Raw genomic sequence first — 17,990 nt, forward strand, 5'->3', positions numbered from 1 at the left:
AAAAGTTCTAGTCATTCTCATGGAAGGTGTCCAGGCTGTCAAGACTTCGCGAATTTCCGAGGAGCTCTGCAACAACTCCCAAAGTTGACTGCTTATTCACCCAAGAAAGCCATGCAAACCTGCTTACTTTTGAAGCCATTTTCACACCTAGCTAAGGGGGGTTGTCCCTGCTATAAAACCCCATCTCCCCCATCCTCTAGAGAACCTTTTGTCAAACCATTCCGCTACAAGCTTATGCAGCAAGACTGCTAGAGAGATCCGAGAGATCTTGCTACCTTTGCTCTTGTGAGTTCATTCGGATTCGTGAGAAGGATCCTCTCGTTCCCCCTAGTTCGTGCTCTACGGTTCCGGCCGTTCTGTGTGGATTAGTCCCGGTTTGTGGTTCTGTGATTGTTCGGACAGCGGGTTGGAGTTCTTGTAGCTTCAGTCAGCCATCCCCAATGTACGGGTTGCATCCAACCTTGGCAAGTATAAGGCTAGTTATCCTGGCTACTTGCAGCTAGTTATCCCTCCCGATTTGATCATACGACGTGAAGATCGGGCCATCCTCGGGCGTGAACTCATTCATCAGGTTCCCACCTATCAAAGACGAAGTGTGTGGGTGCAAGGATAAGTGGAGGGAACCCATGTGGGGTCCATGAGGTAGTGGGCGCGCCCAGGGGGTGGGCGCGCCCTCCACCCTCATGGGCACGTGGCTGCTCCCCCTGCTGTGTTCTCAGTGCCTAAAATCCCCCTTGAGGTTGTTTCCTCAGAAAGTGTACCGTATGCTCATTACCATTAACATGAAAAGTGGCATTGCCTTTGTTGCAATCAATACCAGCCCCTGCAGTATTCAAAAAGGTTCTACCAAGGATAATCGACATACTATCATCCTCGGGAATATCAAGAATAACAAAGTCCGTTAAAATAGTAATGTTTGCAACCACAACAGGCACATCCTCACAAATACCGAAATGTATATCAATTGATTTATCAGCCATTTGCGAAGATATTTCAGTAGGTGTCAACTTATTCAAATCAAGTCTACGGTATAAAGAGAGAGGCATAACACTAACACTGGCTCCAAGATCACATAAGGCTGTTTTAACATAGTTTCTTTTAATGGAGCACGGTATAGTTGGTACTCCGGGATCTCCAAGTTTCTTTGGTATTCCACCCTTAAAAGTTTAATTAGCAAGCATGGTGGAAATTTCAGCTTCCGGTATCTTTCTTTTATTAGTAACAATATCCTTCATATACTTAGCATAAGGATTCATTTTAAGCATATCAGTCAAACGCATACGCAAAAAGATAGGTCTAATCATTTCAGCAAAGCGCTCAAAATCCTCATCATCCTTTTCTTGGATGGTTTAGGAGGAAAATGCATTGGTTTCTGAAACCATGGTTCTCTTTCTTTACCGTGCTTCCTAGCAACAAAGTCTCTCTTATCATAACATTGATTCTTTGATTGTGGGTTATCAAGATCAACAACAGGTTCAATCTCTACATCATTATCATTGCTAGGTTGAGCATCAACATGAGCATCATCATTAACATCATCACTAGGTTCATGTATATTACCAGATTGTGTCTCAGCATCAAAAATAGAAATATCATTGGGATTCTCAGGTCTATCAACAACATGTTCGCTACAAGCATGCAAGGTCCTATCAATTTTCTTTTCTTCCTCTTAGAAGGACTAGGTGCATCAACATAAGTTCTCTGAGAATCTTGCTCAATTCTCTTAGGATGGCCCTCAGGATACAAAGGTTCCTAAGTCATTTTACCCCCTCTTGTCATGACTCTAATAACATTATCATTTTTCTTATTATTTGATTCATTGAGAAAATCATTCTGAGCCTTAAGTACTTGTTCTACTTGAGTGGTAACCATAGAAGCATGTTTACTAATAATTTTAAGTTCACCTTTAACTCTAGACATATACTCACTCAAGTGTTAAAGCATATGAGCATTATGTTTCAATTTTCTACCAACATAAGCATTAAAGTTTTCTTGTTTAATAATAAAATTGTCAAACTCATCTAAGCATTGGCTAGCAGACTTATAACGAGGGATATCACCTTCATCAAATCTATAGAGAGAATTTACCTTTACTACCTGTGTCGGGTTATCAAGACTAGGTATTTATTCAATAGGTCGTAAATTCTTAACATCTTCAGTTTTAATACCTTTATCTTTCATGGATTTCTTTGCCTCTTGCACATCTTCAGGACTGAGAAATAGAATACCCCTTTTCTTCGGAGTTGGTTTAGGAGTTGGTTCAGGAAGTGTCCAATCATTTTCATTACTCAACATATTTTTCAATAGCAATTCAGCTTGATCAACAGTTCTTTCCCTGAAAATACAACCAGCACAACTATCCAGGTAATCTCTGGAAGCATCGGTTAGTCTATTATAAAAGATATCAAGTATTTCATTTTTCTTGAGAGGATGATCAGGCAAAGCATTAAGTAATTGGAGAAGCCTCCCCCAATCTTGTGGGAGACTCTCTTCTTCAATTTGCACAAAATTATATATTTCCCTTAAGGCAGCTTGTTTCTTATGAGCGGGGAAATATTTAGCAGAGAAGTAATAAATCATATCTTGGGGACTACGCGCACAACCGGAATCAATAGAATTAAACCATGTTTTAGCATCACCCTTTAATCAGAACAGAAACAACTGAAGGATAAAGTAATAGTGAGTTTTCTCATCATTAGTGAATAGGGTGGCTATATTATTTAATTTAGTAAGATGTGCCACAACAGTTTCAGATTCATAGCCGTAAAAAGGATTAGATTCAACCAAAGTAATTAACTCAGGATAGACATGGAAATTATAATCCTTATGAGTAATAAAGATAGATGAAGTAGCAAAAGTAGGGTCATATTTCATTCTAGTATTCAAAGACTTTTCTTTAAGCTTAGCTAATAATTTCTTAAGATCAGATCTATCATTGCAAGCTAAGAAGTCTCTAGCAGTTTCTTCATCCATAACATAACCCTCAGGCACAACAGGCAATTCATATCTACGGGGAGAATCTTCATCATCACTTTCATCAATATTATCAGTTTGAATAATTTCATTCTCTCTAACCCTAGCAAGTTGTTCATCAAGAAATTCACCTAGTGGCACAGTATTATCAAGCACAGTATTATTCAGCAGAAGTGGCATCATCAATAACATGTGACATATCAGAATGAATAGCAGGTGTAGGTGTCGCAAGTTTACTCAAAACAGAAGGTGAATCAAGTGCAGAGCTAGATGACAGTTCCTTACCTCCCCTCGTAGTTGAGGAAAAAATCTTGGTTCTTTGATCTTTCAAGCTCTTCATAGTGACCAACTGATATAAATCCCAAGTGACTCAAAGAATAGAGCTATGCTCCCCGGCAAGAGCGCCAGAAAATAGTCTTGATAACCAACAAGTATAGGGGATCGCAACAGTTTTCGAGGGTAGAGTATTCAACCCAAATTTATTGATTCGACACAAGGGGAGCCAAAGAATATTCTCAAGTATTAGCAGCTGAGTTGTCAATTCAACCACACCTGGAAACTTAATATCTTCAGCAAAGTATTTAGTGGGAATGTAATAAGATAGCAGTGGTAACGGTGGCAAAAGTAATGGTAGCAGTTTTGGTTTTATAGTGATTGTAACAGTAGCAACGGAAAAGTAAATAAGCGAAGAACAATATGTGAAAAACTCGTAGGCAATGGATCAGTGATGGATAATTATGTCGGATGCGATCCCTCATGCAATAGTTATAACATAGGGTGACACGGAACTAGCTCCAGTTCATCAATGTAATGTAGGTATGTATTCCGAATATAGTCATACGTGCTTATGGAAAAGAACTTGCATGACATCTTTTGTCCTACCCTCCCATGGCAACGGGGTCCTATTGGAAACTAATGGATATTACGGCCTCCTTTTAATAGAGTACCGGACCAAAGCATTAACACATAGTGAATACATGAACTCCTCAAACTATGGTCATCACCGGTAAGTATCCCGATTATTATCATTTCGGGGTTAATGGATCATAACACATAATAGTTGACTAGTGACTTGCAAGTTAGGATCAAGAACTCACATATATTCATGAAAACATAATAGGTTCAGATCTGAAATCATGGCACTCGGGCCCAAGTGACAAGCATTAAGCATAGCAAAGTCATAGCAACATCAATCTCGGAACATAGTGGATAATAGGGATCAAACCCTAAAAACTAACTCGATTACATGGTAAATCTCATCCAACCCATCACCGTCCAGCAAGCCTATGATGGAATTACTCACGCACGACGATGAGCATTATGAAATTGGTGATGGAGGAAGGTTGATGATGATGATGGTGACAGATTCCTCTCTCCGGAGCCCCAAACAAACTCCAGATTAGCCCTCCTGAGAGAGATTAGGGCTTGGCGGTGGATCCATATCGTAAAACGCGACGAATCCTTCTCTTTGTTTTTTCCCCGAACACGAATATATAGAGTTGGAGTTGAGGTCGGAGGAGCACCAGGGGGACCACGAGGCAGGGGGCGCGCCCGGGGTGGGGGGGTAGGCACGCCCTCCACCCTCGTGGACAGGGTGTGGGCCCCCTGCCCTTGATTCTTTCGCCAGTATTTTTTATATATTCCAAAAATAATATCTGTTGATTTTCAGGTCATTCCAAGAACTTCTATTTCTGCACAAAAATAACACCATGGCAATTCTGCTGAAAACATCATCAGTCCGGGTTAGTTCCATTCAAATCATGCAAGTTAGAGTCCAAAACAAGGGCAAAAGTGTTTGGAGAAGTACATACGTTGGAGACGTATCAGACCCTCGAAGGTGAGGTAGTCCGTCACTGGTTCAACCGCGGTCTCGGGGTCTACCGGACAGAAGTAATGGAGGGGGAACCGATAAATAACAGAGTATTCAAAGCATCACAAAGCATAACATGGCAATACACGATGCTAGGGGTGACCTAACACAGTACTAGATGATACCGGCGGAGGGGGGAAACAACCGGGAAAGTATCCCCGGTGTTTCGTGTTTTTGAACAGATTAATCGGAGGGGGAAAGTTGCATGTTTTCTATGCTAGGGATGTGTGGCGGACGAACAGGCTGCGTATTCGGATTCGTCTCGTCGTTCTGAGCAACTTTCATGTATAAAGTATTTTCGTCCGAGTTACCGATATTTTTTATGATTTTCCAAAGTTTTAAATGATTTCTGCAATTATCTTTAATTCAAGAATGGACTTATTGCGACAGCATGGCGTCATCATGACATCACCGGTCAACTCTGACCGCTGACCAGTCAAACAGGGCAGTGGGGCCCATCTGTCATGGACTGAACTAATTAAGCAGGTTTAATTAGACTAATCTAGTTTATTGGGCTAATTAAGCAGGGTTAATTAAGTTAATTAATTAGCTAATTAATTTTTTTAAATCCTTTTCTTTTTTTTGAAAAAAGGGGGCTGGGGGCCCCACTAGGCAGTGGCCCAAAGGCCAAGCCAAAGGGGCGGTTAGCGGGCACCGGGCGCTGGGCGCGAGCGCCCGAGTGGGTGAACCCGGGGCGCAGGTGGAGGTCGTCGGCGCGAGGCCGTGGCCTCGGCAGGGCCCGCCGGCCAGCCGCACCGGGCAAAGGCGGGCGCAGGGCAGCGAGGGGGACTGCAGGCGTCGGCCGCGGGGAGGCTGGGCGAGGCGCGGGGATGGGGCGCGGCCAGCGGGCTGAGGCGGGGCGGGACGGAAGGCGGGCGTGTTCGGGCAGAGCCGGCGCAGGACAGCGGGCGCCGGGCGCGCCGGGACAGCTTCAGGTGATGGCAGTTGGAGGTAGACGCGACCAAGTGCATGGGGGATTCATGAGTGCGTGCGGTTATGATGAGGTTCATCCATGGCGGCCTCGGGTGGGCGCGGTTCTACGGCCGAGAGGGCAAGGACGAGCAAGAGAGGCAAGGGGGAAGAAGAGGAGCTCACATAGAGGGCGTAGGCAAGCTCGGCGAGGCCGGAGAGGTCGGGGTGGTGTAGATCGACGTCGACGACGTGCGGCGGCCAAAGCGGAGTGCTCAATGGCGAGCTGACGTGCCGTCCTAGCTCGATTCGAGGCTTGGTGAAGACGAAGCCGTCCGCGAGGGTTCTACTGGACATTTTGGCGCTATGAGGGGAGGCCGGTGGCCATGGGATCGACGCGGCAACGACGTCCATGAGCTTCAGGCGACGAACAAATGAGAGAGAGAGCGCGAGGGGATAAGTGAGGATTAGGGTTTGTCTATGGGGTCGGGGGTCTTCTTATCCATCTTGGGGTTTCGCTGATGATTGACACGGCGACAAGCGGTGCGTAGACGACATGTGCAAGTGCCAGCGCCATGGCCTCTCACTTCCTCTATACATAGGTGGGGGAAAGGCCGTGGTGGGCTAGGCTTCAGTGGACTGTTCCAGTTAGGCCCAGTGACATAATACTTTGCTCCCTTTTCCTTTTCTTCTTTTCTATGTTATTTTCTAGCACCGTTATTAATTTCTTTAGTTATCAAACGCATTTTGCTACACATGATACTTTGCACACAAATCAAACACTACATACCAAGGTCACTCTCAAACGTTCAAATATTTTGGAGATGTTTAAACAATTGTTTTATTTCAAAGGGTTAAACACAAACGTTGTAGGTCCACTTTAATTGAGGCTAGGGTCAAAAATGAGAAGTCAAACTATGTTGGTTTCAACATGAAAAATGGTTTGGGAATTTTTAGAATAAAGCGAACATTTTAGTTTTTCTGTTTGAAGAAATATTTTATCTCACTTTATTTTAAATTTGAAATTGCCTTTGATTTTTATTAAGTGGCAATTTGTCTTAGTTAAACTTGATGACTTGGCACCATTAGTGTGAGTTCACTGTAGCATGACACCAGGGGTGTTACAAATCTCCTCCACTACAAGAAATCCCGTCCCGAGATTTAAGAGGTGGAGTAAGGGGGAGTTCTGGTTACAAAATTCTAATGGATCTTGTAGGTCTTGGTTGCTCTTCTCGAAGAGGTCGATCCATTACATTGATGTCTTCATTTCTCTGCTTCAGGCCATCATGATGAGGTCATCACCTTTTCTTCAGGAATCCTATCGTACTTACGAAAAGGATAAGGGGTAGCTTCGAAAGAACGGACCTCTACAAAGTTGCTTATCTGGTAGATAACATCGGGGTAGGTGGCGAAAAGTGACTCTCAAGCTGAAACTTAAGAAATATCAAGAGTAAGGTAAGAAGGTACCATGAGAAGTTTTGAACAGATAGACAATCATTTGTTGCCTAATCAAAAGGTGAAAGGGGGTTCAAAGAAACAAAATTAGATATTGCGTTTGATACTAGAGCAGATCTCTAGGAAGGTGGCTCGTGATTCACACACAAAGCCAAGCGTGAGGAATAACTTTGGAAACATGGGTGTACAAGAGAGTCAGGTTTCAATCATGTGGACATGTGGGTTATGGGCCCACCATGTGGGTTAAAAGTAGAAGGAGTGGTGACTTCTCGCCCGGTCATGATAGCAAGGCATGTCAGAGGGTAGCCTATTAGTTATGTCGGCAACAATGTCAGTACCAAGGGCGAGGGACGAAGAGAACCATATTCCTGCTCGTTGAACGAGGCAGACCAATAGGCAAGGTTCTCGTCCATCGGTGGCTACCGGAATATCATCAACAATAGTAACAGGGTCCTACTGGCAGAGTTGTACACCGAGGTGTTTACATAAGCCGTGAATTATTAATTCTTAGATCATATAGTTCACAAGATAGTTTAAGCAAAACAATGGAAAGGAAAAGGTGATCATCAGATTAAACCGAACAATGGAAAGGAAAATGTGTTTAAACACATTATTCAGGGGTATATCCTTCCCAAGGACAAATAGAGCATGATATCCACGATAGGATATAATGTAGAAAACCCTTTAGGAAAAGGGGGGGGGAGAAATTTCATGACATTACCCATACAATGGTGTTTGGATAATTTGATAAAGAAAATTTAGCATTGTACTTCAAATGTTCTTTTTGAAGATCGGAGTACCACAGTCATGCTTCGAGGTAGCATTGACATGGTCATTAGGTAAAGGTCAGGCTTCAGATTCCCAAAGGATCAATATGGAACAACTTATAGAATAAGCCTTGCAATTTCCTCATGCAAGAATGGTTAACCTTGCTAAAAAGGAAACTATAACAGTAGGTCCTCCGGCCAGGTGTGCTAGGCATGGCATCACCTTACCGAGTCATATAAAGACCAATGTTATAACTCTGGGAAATATGTTGCAACCATCATATCTGACCGAGATTCAGATCTGTTTGATGTCAGGATACGCCAGACTCAGGATTCCTGAAAAGAAGAGGTGCACCACAAATTGACGAGATGACATTGTAAGATTCTCGGGAAATGAACTATGGAAGCGAGTTTCAAAACAAGAGTTCATCATTATGACAAGGAGAGGATGAGGAGGTGGCTGATGAACTCAGCGACAAATCGTTGGAATTTCCAAGAGATGGGTTTCCACAATTATGTGAACAAAGAGATAACATTTGTCAGATCAATTGATATAGTGAGGTATGCCCGAGGAAAACATATACTAATAAACATTGGTTGAAAGGTGCACCCGAAATATGGGCTTAGGTAGCATTATCAATGTTAGAATGGTGATTCGATAACGAATAATCTAAGAATGAACTATCGATCATTAAATTCAAAGCAATAGGGTTGCTAGAAGCACATAATCCAAACAACACCGTTCACTTGTTGGTATCCCCATTAGAATCAACACGAGGACCAAGAAGTGAACGAAGATGGCGAGAAGTATTTCTATGTCAAGAATTCTCATGAGGTGGAACAATTCTCACGACATCCTCGACATACAGATGGTAATACTTCAAGGTAGAACACAATATAAGCTAGATAGCAAAGAAATCAAGAGACAACTCAAAACATGAACACGATTGTGTTGGGGGAAGGCAAGAATGTTGTTGATGATAACACAAATCATCGAGGGGAAAGGATGGTATTTCTCATCACGAATTCGATTGATATCCTCTAAGAGCTCATAATGTTGATGATGATCAAGACACAATTGTCGAGAGATTTCATGAAGATGTAATCGATCGACGATGACATCAAGTCAAAGGAATGATATTGGGACCATGAATATGACACAGACTCGAAATCAATCTTGCTATCCAAGGTGAAATGATATGACGAGGAAAATCGATGTAAGCTTAGCTCATCGTCGAAAGTGGTGCTCCGAGAATAAGGACCAGGTAGCACGGTTAAAATCATCAAGACACATATATAGCCAAACAGACTAGGAATGGCATGATTGGGTACAAACTCGTACATAAAGAAGATTACTAAGAGTTGTTGAACCGTAGTGCGAACTCTGTTCAGTTATCGGTGTCTTTGAGAGTTTATTAACTGAGAGCCCGTGAAAAATTGGAATCAGTGAGAATGTAGTACTTAATGAAGAGATCATAAGAAGTTATGCGGTTCCATGACAATCTCAAGATACCAGGGGGTTAATACTCAACGACAGATCAAAGTAGAGGTTGGACTAGAGTATTACTCTGCAAAAGACAAGTGCTTAAACTTGCACAAGAAATGGTATTTAGAGGAGAACATGGTCGAAACCACGATTGCAAAAGACCAGATCCCAGATATAAGATGAACTTATACCAAGGGAATAATTAATTTAAGAGAAGCTTTAATGATAAGATATGCATCGTGTCCATGGGCATGAACACAAAGTTCAAGGTTGACTCCCACTTCTTCAATGTATAACCTTCCATTCACCTCTCACTTTCGAAGAAGTTGCAATGTTGAAATTTTATCTGGCAAAATACCAGAAGAGTATGACTCGTGAAAACTTTCAATTTCACACATATTAAGGAAAGCATAGGTTCAAACTGTCAGGGTATCGTGGAAACATATACCACAAGCTTCAATAGTAAATACCACCAGCTCAAAAGCAGAGCATGGTTGAGAAAGCAGAGGATACAATGTACCAAAGGCATTATATATCCGTAGGAAGACTCACAAGGATATTGAATATGAAGGACACCGTCGGATAAAATCCAACAAAGGATCCCATGGTCCTCAAGGGATCTGATGTGAGCATCGGTACTCGGCCAGAGGAAGAATAATGCAAGGAGATCTGATTATAGAAACAACTGACTAATTCAAAGCTCAAATGCAAAAGAATCATGATTTCCAAATCAAGGGATCAGAAGCACCGCTCTGATCAAGGATGGGTAAGTTGAGTAGGCTTAGGGGTACAATCGATGGCAATTTGATTGGTTGAGCTCCAGCTCATGTTTAAAATGACATCTGAGACGAAAGGATGAATTCTAGGATCTGATTAAGGATTGTGAGCACTCGCAACGTATTGAATCAACGGACTCAAAATTCTACTAACAAATAATTTCAATAATATTACTAGACCTATGGGATTAACCATAATGCAAGCAAGCAAGAATTTCAAGAGCAATAGGTTGTTGAGGATTTTCTCAAGATCGAATGGTATTTCGAAGTCTTCTGTGAAATAAATGAATTACTAGGAATGAGCGGATACTCGGTAAGTGCGAGAAATTATCAATAGGGGTATTGAGGTTGCAATGAACTACAAGGTAGTAAGCACAAAGCATTATCGAAACAATAAAAAGAATTTCAGGGTATCTTGTAATAACAAGATCAACAGGGAATGATAGTAAGAATGGCAAGTGTACGTGGTTATCCATAGAAGTTTATCGATGGAAGGGAATTGCAAAAGCGATGGCACTAAGTCTGAAGAGAACATCATACAGTGTCTTCGGAATCTTCTGGTGCGGCAGACGATCATCGGTAATAAGGGGCTCTCCAGTTGGATGTGATCACGAGATCCTAATGTTAGAGTTAGCAAAATTCATTTAACCCGAATAGAAGAGAGATCAGAGTCCCAAAGTAAAGAACATGGAACAAATGATCCTAATACCACCCAATGGCGGCGTGGGCCCATAAGCCACACAACCATGCCAGTAAAAGTTTTTGCAGTGACTAGACTCAACTTCAGCCAATGGAATCCTACAGGCAGTCGGCTCTGATACCAACTTGTGACGCCCTCGATTTGATCGTACACTAATCATACACACAAATGTGTACGATCAAGATCAAGGACTCATGGAAGATATCACAACACAACTCTAGACACAAATTAAGATAATACAAGCTTTATATTACAAGCCAGGGGCCTCGAGGGCTCGAATACACAAGAGTCAGCGGAAGCAATAAAATCTAAGTACAGACATAAGTTAAAAAAGTTTGCCTTAAGAAGGCTAGCACAAAAGTAGCAACGATTGAAAAGGCAAGGCCTCCTGCCTGGGACCTCCTAACTACTCCTCGAAGTCGAACTCCATGTAGAAATCATCCACGGGATCCTCTGGCTCCAAGACTCCATCATATGATCGCAATAACCGGGGAAAGGGGAAAAAGAAAATGCAAAGCAACCGTGAGTACTCATCCAAAGTACTCGCAAGCAAGGATCTATACTACATATGCATTGGTATCAATGAAATTGATAGTGTCTGTGGACTGAGATGCAGAATGCCAGAATAAGAGGGGGATAGCTAGTCCTATCGAAGACTACACTTCTGGCAGCCTCCATCCCGAAGCAGTAGAAGAGAGTAGATGGTAAGTTAACCAGGTATCATCGTATAGCATAAACCTACCCTGCGATCCTCCCCTCGTCGCCTGTGAGAGAGCGATCACCGGGTTGTATCTGGCACTTGGAAGGGTGTATTTTATTAAGTATCCGGTTCTACTTGTCATAAGGTCAAGGTACAACTCCGGGTTGTCCTTTTACCGAGGGACACAGCTATTCGAATAGATAAACTTCCCTGCAGGGGTGCACCACAGTTCCCAACACGCTTGATCCCCTTTGGCCGGACACACTTTCCTGGGTCATGCCCGACCTCAGAAGATCAACACGTCGCAGCCCCACCTAGGCACAACAGAGAGGTCAGCACGCCGGTCTAAATCCTATGGCGCAGGGGTCTGGGCCCATCGCCCATTGCATACCTGCACGTTGTGAGGGCGGCCGCTGAGCAGACCTAGTAACCTCCATTTCAAAGGAAGTTGTGTTACATGGTCCAACCCGGCACGCGCCGCTCAGTCACGGACGTCACGAAAGCTTCGGCTGATACCACGACGTCGAGTGCCCATAACTGTTCCCGCATAGTTGGTTAGTGCATATAGGCCAGTGGACAAACTCAGATCAAATACCAAGACCTCGTTAAGCGTGTTATTTTGATGTAACCACGGACGCCGACCAGGGCCAGACCCACTTCTCACCTTGGCGGTCTCAACCTGTCCTGTCGCTCCGCCACAAAGATCCACCCAGATGACCGTTGGGACAAACATCCTTTCAGCCCCCAATCCGTGAATCACTCGCGGGTACTCTATGAGCCGACACGACTTTAGTCACCACAAGTATCATATGTTATGTATATAAGTATATACCCGTGATCACCTCCCGAGTGATCACGACCCGATATTATAGCATGGCAGATAGATAAGAATGTAGGGCCACTGATGGAATACTAGCATCCTATACTAAGCATTTCGGATGGCGGGTAAAGGTAACAACAATAGTAACAAACATAGGCTTTGCATTAGAATAGGATTAATGGAAAGCAGTAGCATGCTACACTACTCTAATGCAAGCAGCAGAGAGAATAATAGGTGATATCGGGTTGATCAAGGGGGGGCTTGCCTGGTTGCTCTGTAGACAAAAACGGACCCTCAAAGGTGAAGTAGTCGGTCACTGGTTCAACCGTGGTCTCGGGGTCTACCGGAAAGAAGTAAAAGAGGGGGAACCAATAAATAACAGGGCAATCAAAACATCACAAAGCATAACATGGCAATACGCGGTGCTAGGGGTGACCTAACGCAGTGCTAGGTGATACCGACGAAGGGGGGAAACAACCGGGAAAGTATCCCCGATGTTTCGCCTTTTCGAATAGGTGAACCAGAGGGGGAAAGTTGCGTGTTTGCTATGATAAGGATGTGTGGCGGATGAACGGGCTACGTGTTCGGATTCGTCTCGTTGTTTTGAGCAACTTTCATGTATAAAGTATTTTCATCCGAGTTACATATATTTTTCTATGATTTTCCAAAGTTTTAAATGATTTCTGCAATTATCTTTAATTCAAAAAATGGACTTATTGCGACACCATGGCGTCATCATGACATTAGCGGTCAACTCTGACCGCTAACCAGTCAAACAGGGCAGTGGGGCCCATCTGTCATGCACTGGACTAATTAAGCAGGTTTAATGTGATAGCCAGGCTTATTAGGGATGATAGACTACTCATATCAATAAGGAATTCCTTCCTTTCCGGGAGCCCATTCGGAAAGAACTCCAAAGTTAAGCGTGCTTAGCTTGGAGTAGTTTCAGGATGGGTGACCGACCAGGAAGTTGCTTCCGGGTGCGCACGAGTGAGGACAAAGTGCGTAGAAAAGGCTAGTATTGATCTGTGGGGCCAGTCTAGATCCCGCCAGGAGTAACGACCACCGGCGGGTGTGTCCAGGGCGTTACATTTAATTAGACTAATCTATTTTATTGGGCTAATTAAGCAAGGTTAATTAAGTTAATTAAGCAAGGTTTATTGGGCCAAGCCACAGGGGCGGTTAGCGGGCACCGAGCGCTGGGTGCAAGCGCCCGAGTGGGTTAACCCGGGGCGCAGGTGGAGGTTGCCAGGGCGAGGCGGGGGCCTCGGCGGGGCTCGCCGGCCGGCCGCAGCGGGCAAAGGCGGACGCAGGGCGACGAGCGGGACTGCAGTCGGCGGTCGCGGGGAGGCTGGGCGAGGCGCGGGGATGGGGCACGGCCAGCAGGCAGAGGCGGGGCGTGATAGACGGCGGGCATGGTCGGGCAGAGCCGACGCTGGTCAACGCGTGGGAGAGCAGGCGCCAGGCACGTCGGGATGGCTGCAGGCAATGGCAGTTGGAGGCGGACGCGACCAATTGCGAGTGGGTGCACACGCGGGCTTGGCCACATGAGCAGGAGGCCGCACCGGGCAGGGGGTGTGCTGGCGCGGGGTGCACACGGGCATGGCCAGACGTGGCGGTAATGCAGCCAGGGCGGATGTGGGCGAAGGTGATGGCGTGCAGCGGCGGTGCAAGAAGAGCAGCAGTCGCGAGTGCCAGCGAGCAGCAGTAGCACATGCGCGTCTGGGGGATGCAGGAGCGGGCGTGGTTGCACCGAGGTTCGTCCATGGTGGCCTCGGGTGGGCGCGGTTCTATGGCCGAGAGGGCATGGGCGAGCAAGAGCGGCAAGGCGGGTAAAAGGGGAGCTCACAGAGAGGGTGTAGGCGAGTTCGGCGAGGCAGGAGAGGTCGGGGTGGTGTAGATCGACATCGATGACGTGCGGCGGCCAAAGCGGAGTAGTGCTTGATGGCGAGCCGACGTGCCGTCCTGGCTCGATTCGAGGCTTGGTGAAGATGAAGCCGTCCGTGAGGGTCCTACTGGACATTTTGGCGCCATGAGGGGAGGCCGATGGCTGTGGGATCGACGCGACAACGACGACCATGAGCTTCAGGCAACAAACAAACAAAAGAGAGAGAGCGCGAGGGGATAAGTGAGGATTAGGGTTTGTCTACGGGGTCGGGGGTCTTCTTATCCATCTCGGGGTTTCGCCGATACTCGACACGGTGACAATCGGTGGCGTAGACGGCGTGCACTAGCGCCAGTGCCATGGCCTCTCACTTCCTCTATACATAGGTGGGGGAAAGGCTGTGGTGGGCTAGGCTTCAATGAACTGTTCCAGTTAGGCCCAGTGACACAGTACTTTGTTCCCTTTTCCTTTTCTTCTTTTCTGTGTTATTTTCTAGCACCGTTATCAAACGAATTTTGCTACACATGATACTTTGCACACAAATCAAACACTACATACCAAGGTCACTCACAAACGTTCAAATATTTGGAGATGTTTAAACAATTGTTTATTTCAAAGGGTTAAACACAAATGTTGTAGGTCCACTTTAATTGAGGCTAGGGTCACAAATGAGAAGTCAAAAGATGTTGGTTTCAACATGAAAAATGCTAGGGGAATTTTTAGAATAAAGCGAACAGTTTAGTTTTTGTTGTTTGAAGAAATATTTTATTTGACTTTATTTTAAATTTGAGATTGGCTTTGATTTTTATTAAGTGGCAATTTGGCTTAGTTAAACTTGATGACTTGGCACCATTAGTGTGAGGTCACTGTAGCATGACACCGGGGGTGTTACAACATCTTCCATAGGTTGAACCGGTGCCGAGCACCTTTGAACAGGTTTGCTAGGCCCTCCATACTTTCTGGAGGGGTATCATATGGCCTTAATGCCTTCACCATACTCCTCTTGACTTTTCAGGCCCGAGCATGCACGACGGAAAACTCCTTTAGCACGTCGCCTTGAAACCCGGATACTTCCTCCTCTGGCCGACCAGTTAACAGACCCGCCGCAACAAATTCATGATATTCCGCATTTTGGACTAAACATGAGTACCTATGGTGGTTCTGAATAAGAGGGGAAGACACACCAAACATGCCGCCCTTCAGCTTTTCATTTTCCTTCCGAGCGGCTAATAGCTGAGCCTTCAAGCTCTCTATCCATTCAGACTGTTTGTCCTTTTCTTCCTCAAGTTTTTTCTCCCTAGACGCGCCCGTCGTGGTGTCTTTCAATTCCGCTAGTTCCGCGATGACTGCACTCAGTTGCGTCTGGTTTGTGTTCAGCTCCTGGGCTAGCATAGTGTTCTTTTCTTGCAGAACCTGCAAAAAATTATAGACCCTTAAATCGGTTTGCTTCAAGGTTTCAAGTCTCGGGGGCTTCTGGCATATGGCCATGCAAATAGCATCAATTTTTACCTGTATATTCTTCGAGAACAGCTGAATGACTCCGGCAAGGCCGTCTCAAGCGGCCCGGAAATATGCATCTGTCGAACTCAGTGTGGCGAATTCTTGTTCAGGCAAGGCTGGAGCACACATAGCCTCCTTTAATCGACGGTGATTCATCATGCTCTCCACTTCTGAATTCGTGACCGATACGTCATCCGAATCCTCTTGAGGAGGCTGAATGGGCGTGGCGTCGACTCGCGTCATAGTTGATGAGTCCGGCACCGGATTAGTGGAAATTTGGCTAATCGGGCGTTTTCCCATCGTTTGTCGCGTACTCCTCCTAATGTCAAAGATAAAAAGGGGAGACTCTTAACAATCCGGACTCATGCCTAGGCATGAATTAAAGCACGCATACCTCTTGGAAGATTGTGAGGTCTCCGCAGTACTCTCATTCCCCTTTCGTTTTGAACGACGACCTTGTGTAGGGGCCACCGTCGAGGAGATACGGTCCCTAGAACGGCGGTCCTGTTAAAATCCGGATCGGTACAAAGGGTAAGGATTCAGATGAGGATCTCCTCTTAGGAAGCCTATGGATACTCATGATGTAGAGTGGGTAAAGGCGAGGGTAGTAGGCAGTGATAGCCACTTCCGAACCACCAAGGCTCTCCTGATAGAATACCCATCGTCGAATTCTATATATATCTGTCCGGATCCTCGCAAAAGCCAGGATCTTCATCACGATTATGATCCTCCGGCTGGGGAGCCGGTGAGTGGATGTCCTCGGTCACCCTCCTCCATGACTGTTGGTGGCAACAAAAAGTAAATTCGATTAGTTTCTATAATGAAATAAAATAAGCACAGACGATCGAGATCTTACCCATTCAATAGGGGTGTACATAGAATAAGCCTCCAGGCAGTTTAACCGGAGCAAATCTTCTTCTTCGCCATTGTACAGATCGGCCAAAATTGAAGCCAGTTCGGCTGGGATGTCTCGAACCTGCCGTCCGTAATGGGATGCGTCGTCTTCTTCGCTGTAACACCATAAGAAGTTACTCTGGATTAGAGAGGCTGAACGCATCTCTTTATTGCAATCACCATAACCTCAACTATCGAGAGTTCGGTGTGGGCAAGCAGCCTAACCTTGCTGACCAACCTCTTTATCTTCGCACTGTCCTCTTCCATGGGACTTCGGGGATGCCAGTTGAGGCACTTCTTCAGAGGAGTGCTGGAAAATTTAGGGAGGCCGCGCCTGACTGGATCCGACAGCGGGTATACCTCTTTAGTTGTTCTTATGAGGTATCTATTGGATTATGGGTTCTGGAAAACCCTTGTGAGGTTCGAACTCTGGGGTGCGCATGAAGAACACTCTCTTCCTAGCTCGCTCGCTCAACAATCCCATGGCCTAGCTTGATGGACCCAAAGAACAAGAGACATGGAGGTTTATACTAGTTCGGGCCACCACCCGGTGTAATACCCTACTCAAGTTTGTGGGTGGATTGCCTCAAGGGGCTGAGGATGAACTAGTACAATGGATGAACAACCTCGGGAGGTGAGGTGTTCTTGAGCTAGATGAGCTGGTGAGCTCGTCAGGGTGGAATGAATTCGATCCCCCTCTATGGTGGTGGCTAAGTCCTATTTATAGTGGCCTTGGTCCTCTTACCAAATGTTTAGGCACGAAGGGATCCCACAATGGACAAGTTTGAAGGGGGACAACTAGTACAAGCTATCCTGACAAAAGTAGTCTTCGCCTGCCAAAGGCTTTGGCGGTGACGCTGTTGTGGGCTCCGTGATGACCTCCGTCCTGCCGTCCTGCTGGTCTCGGTCTTGTTGCACCGATATGGAAACCTTTGCCTGATGCCTCGGGACCCCGCGCCTGCGCCTGCCTCCTTAGCACCAAAGAGGAAACTGGCACACTACGCCCGCTGGCACCCGCCTGGCCTCGGTCATCATGGCTCATGTCACGCGAACCTCGCGAGGTGCCCCTTGCATAGATATCTCCGCTCCTCGGGAGCCTGCCCCCAGGGAGGTCTTGGTGACGTCCACCTTGGGAGGCTTGGCCCCTCGCGAGGGTCTTGGGTGGTCGCTGCTGAAGCTGGTCCGTACCAGACCATTGGTGCAGCGACGCTCGCGGGCCGCAAGCAGGCAAGTCTGGGTACCCCCGGTCCCAGAA

At 45.7% G+C, this 17,990-nt stretch overlaps 1 protein-coding gene across 1 annotated transcript in view; it reads right to left on the bottom strand.

Annotated features, from left to right (window-relative positions):
* The window catches only part of LOC125554746, a 102,254-nt gene extending 96,145 nt beyond the window's left edge, over positions 1-6,109 (bottom strand). The window contains exon 1 of the mRNA XM_048718187.1: positions 5,939-6,109. Within this exon, the coding sequence (XP_048574144.1) occupies positions 5,939-6,109 (171 nt within the window). The remainder of the gene's footprint in view (positions 1-5,938) is intronic.
* Between the last annotated feature and the right edge of the window lie 11,881 nt (positions 6,110-17,990).

This window comes from Triticum urartu, chromosome 4 (assembly GCF_003073215.2).
Source record: "Triticum urartu cultivar G1812 chromosome 4, Tu2.1, whole genome shotgun sequence".
Taxonomy (NCBI): Eukaryota; Viridiplantae; Streptophyta; class Magnoliopsida; order Poales; family Poaceae; genus Triticum; species Triticum urartu.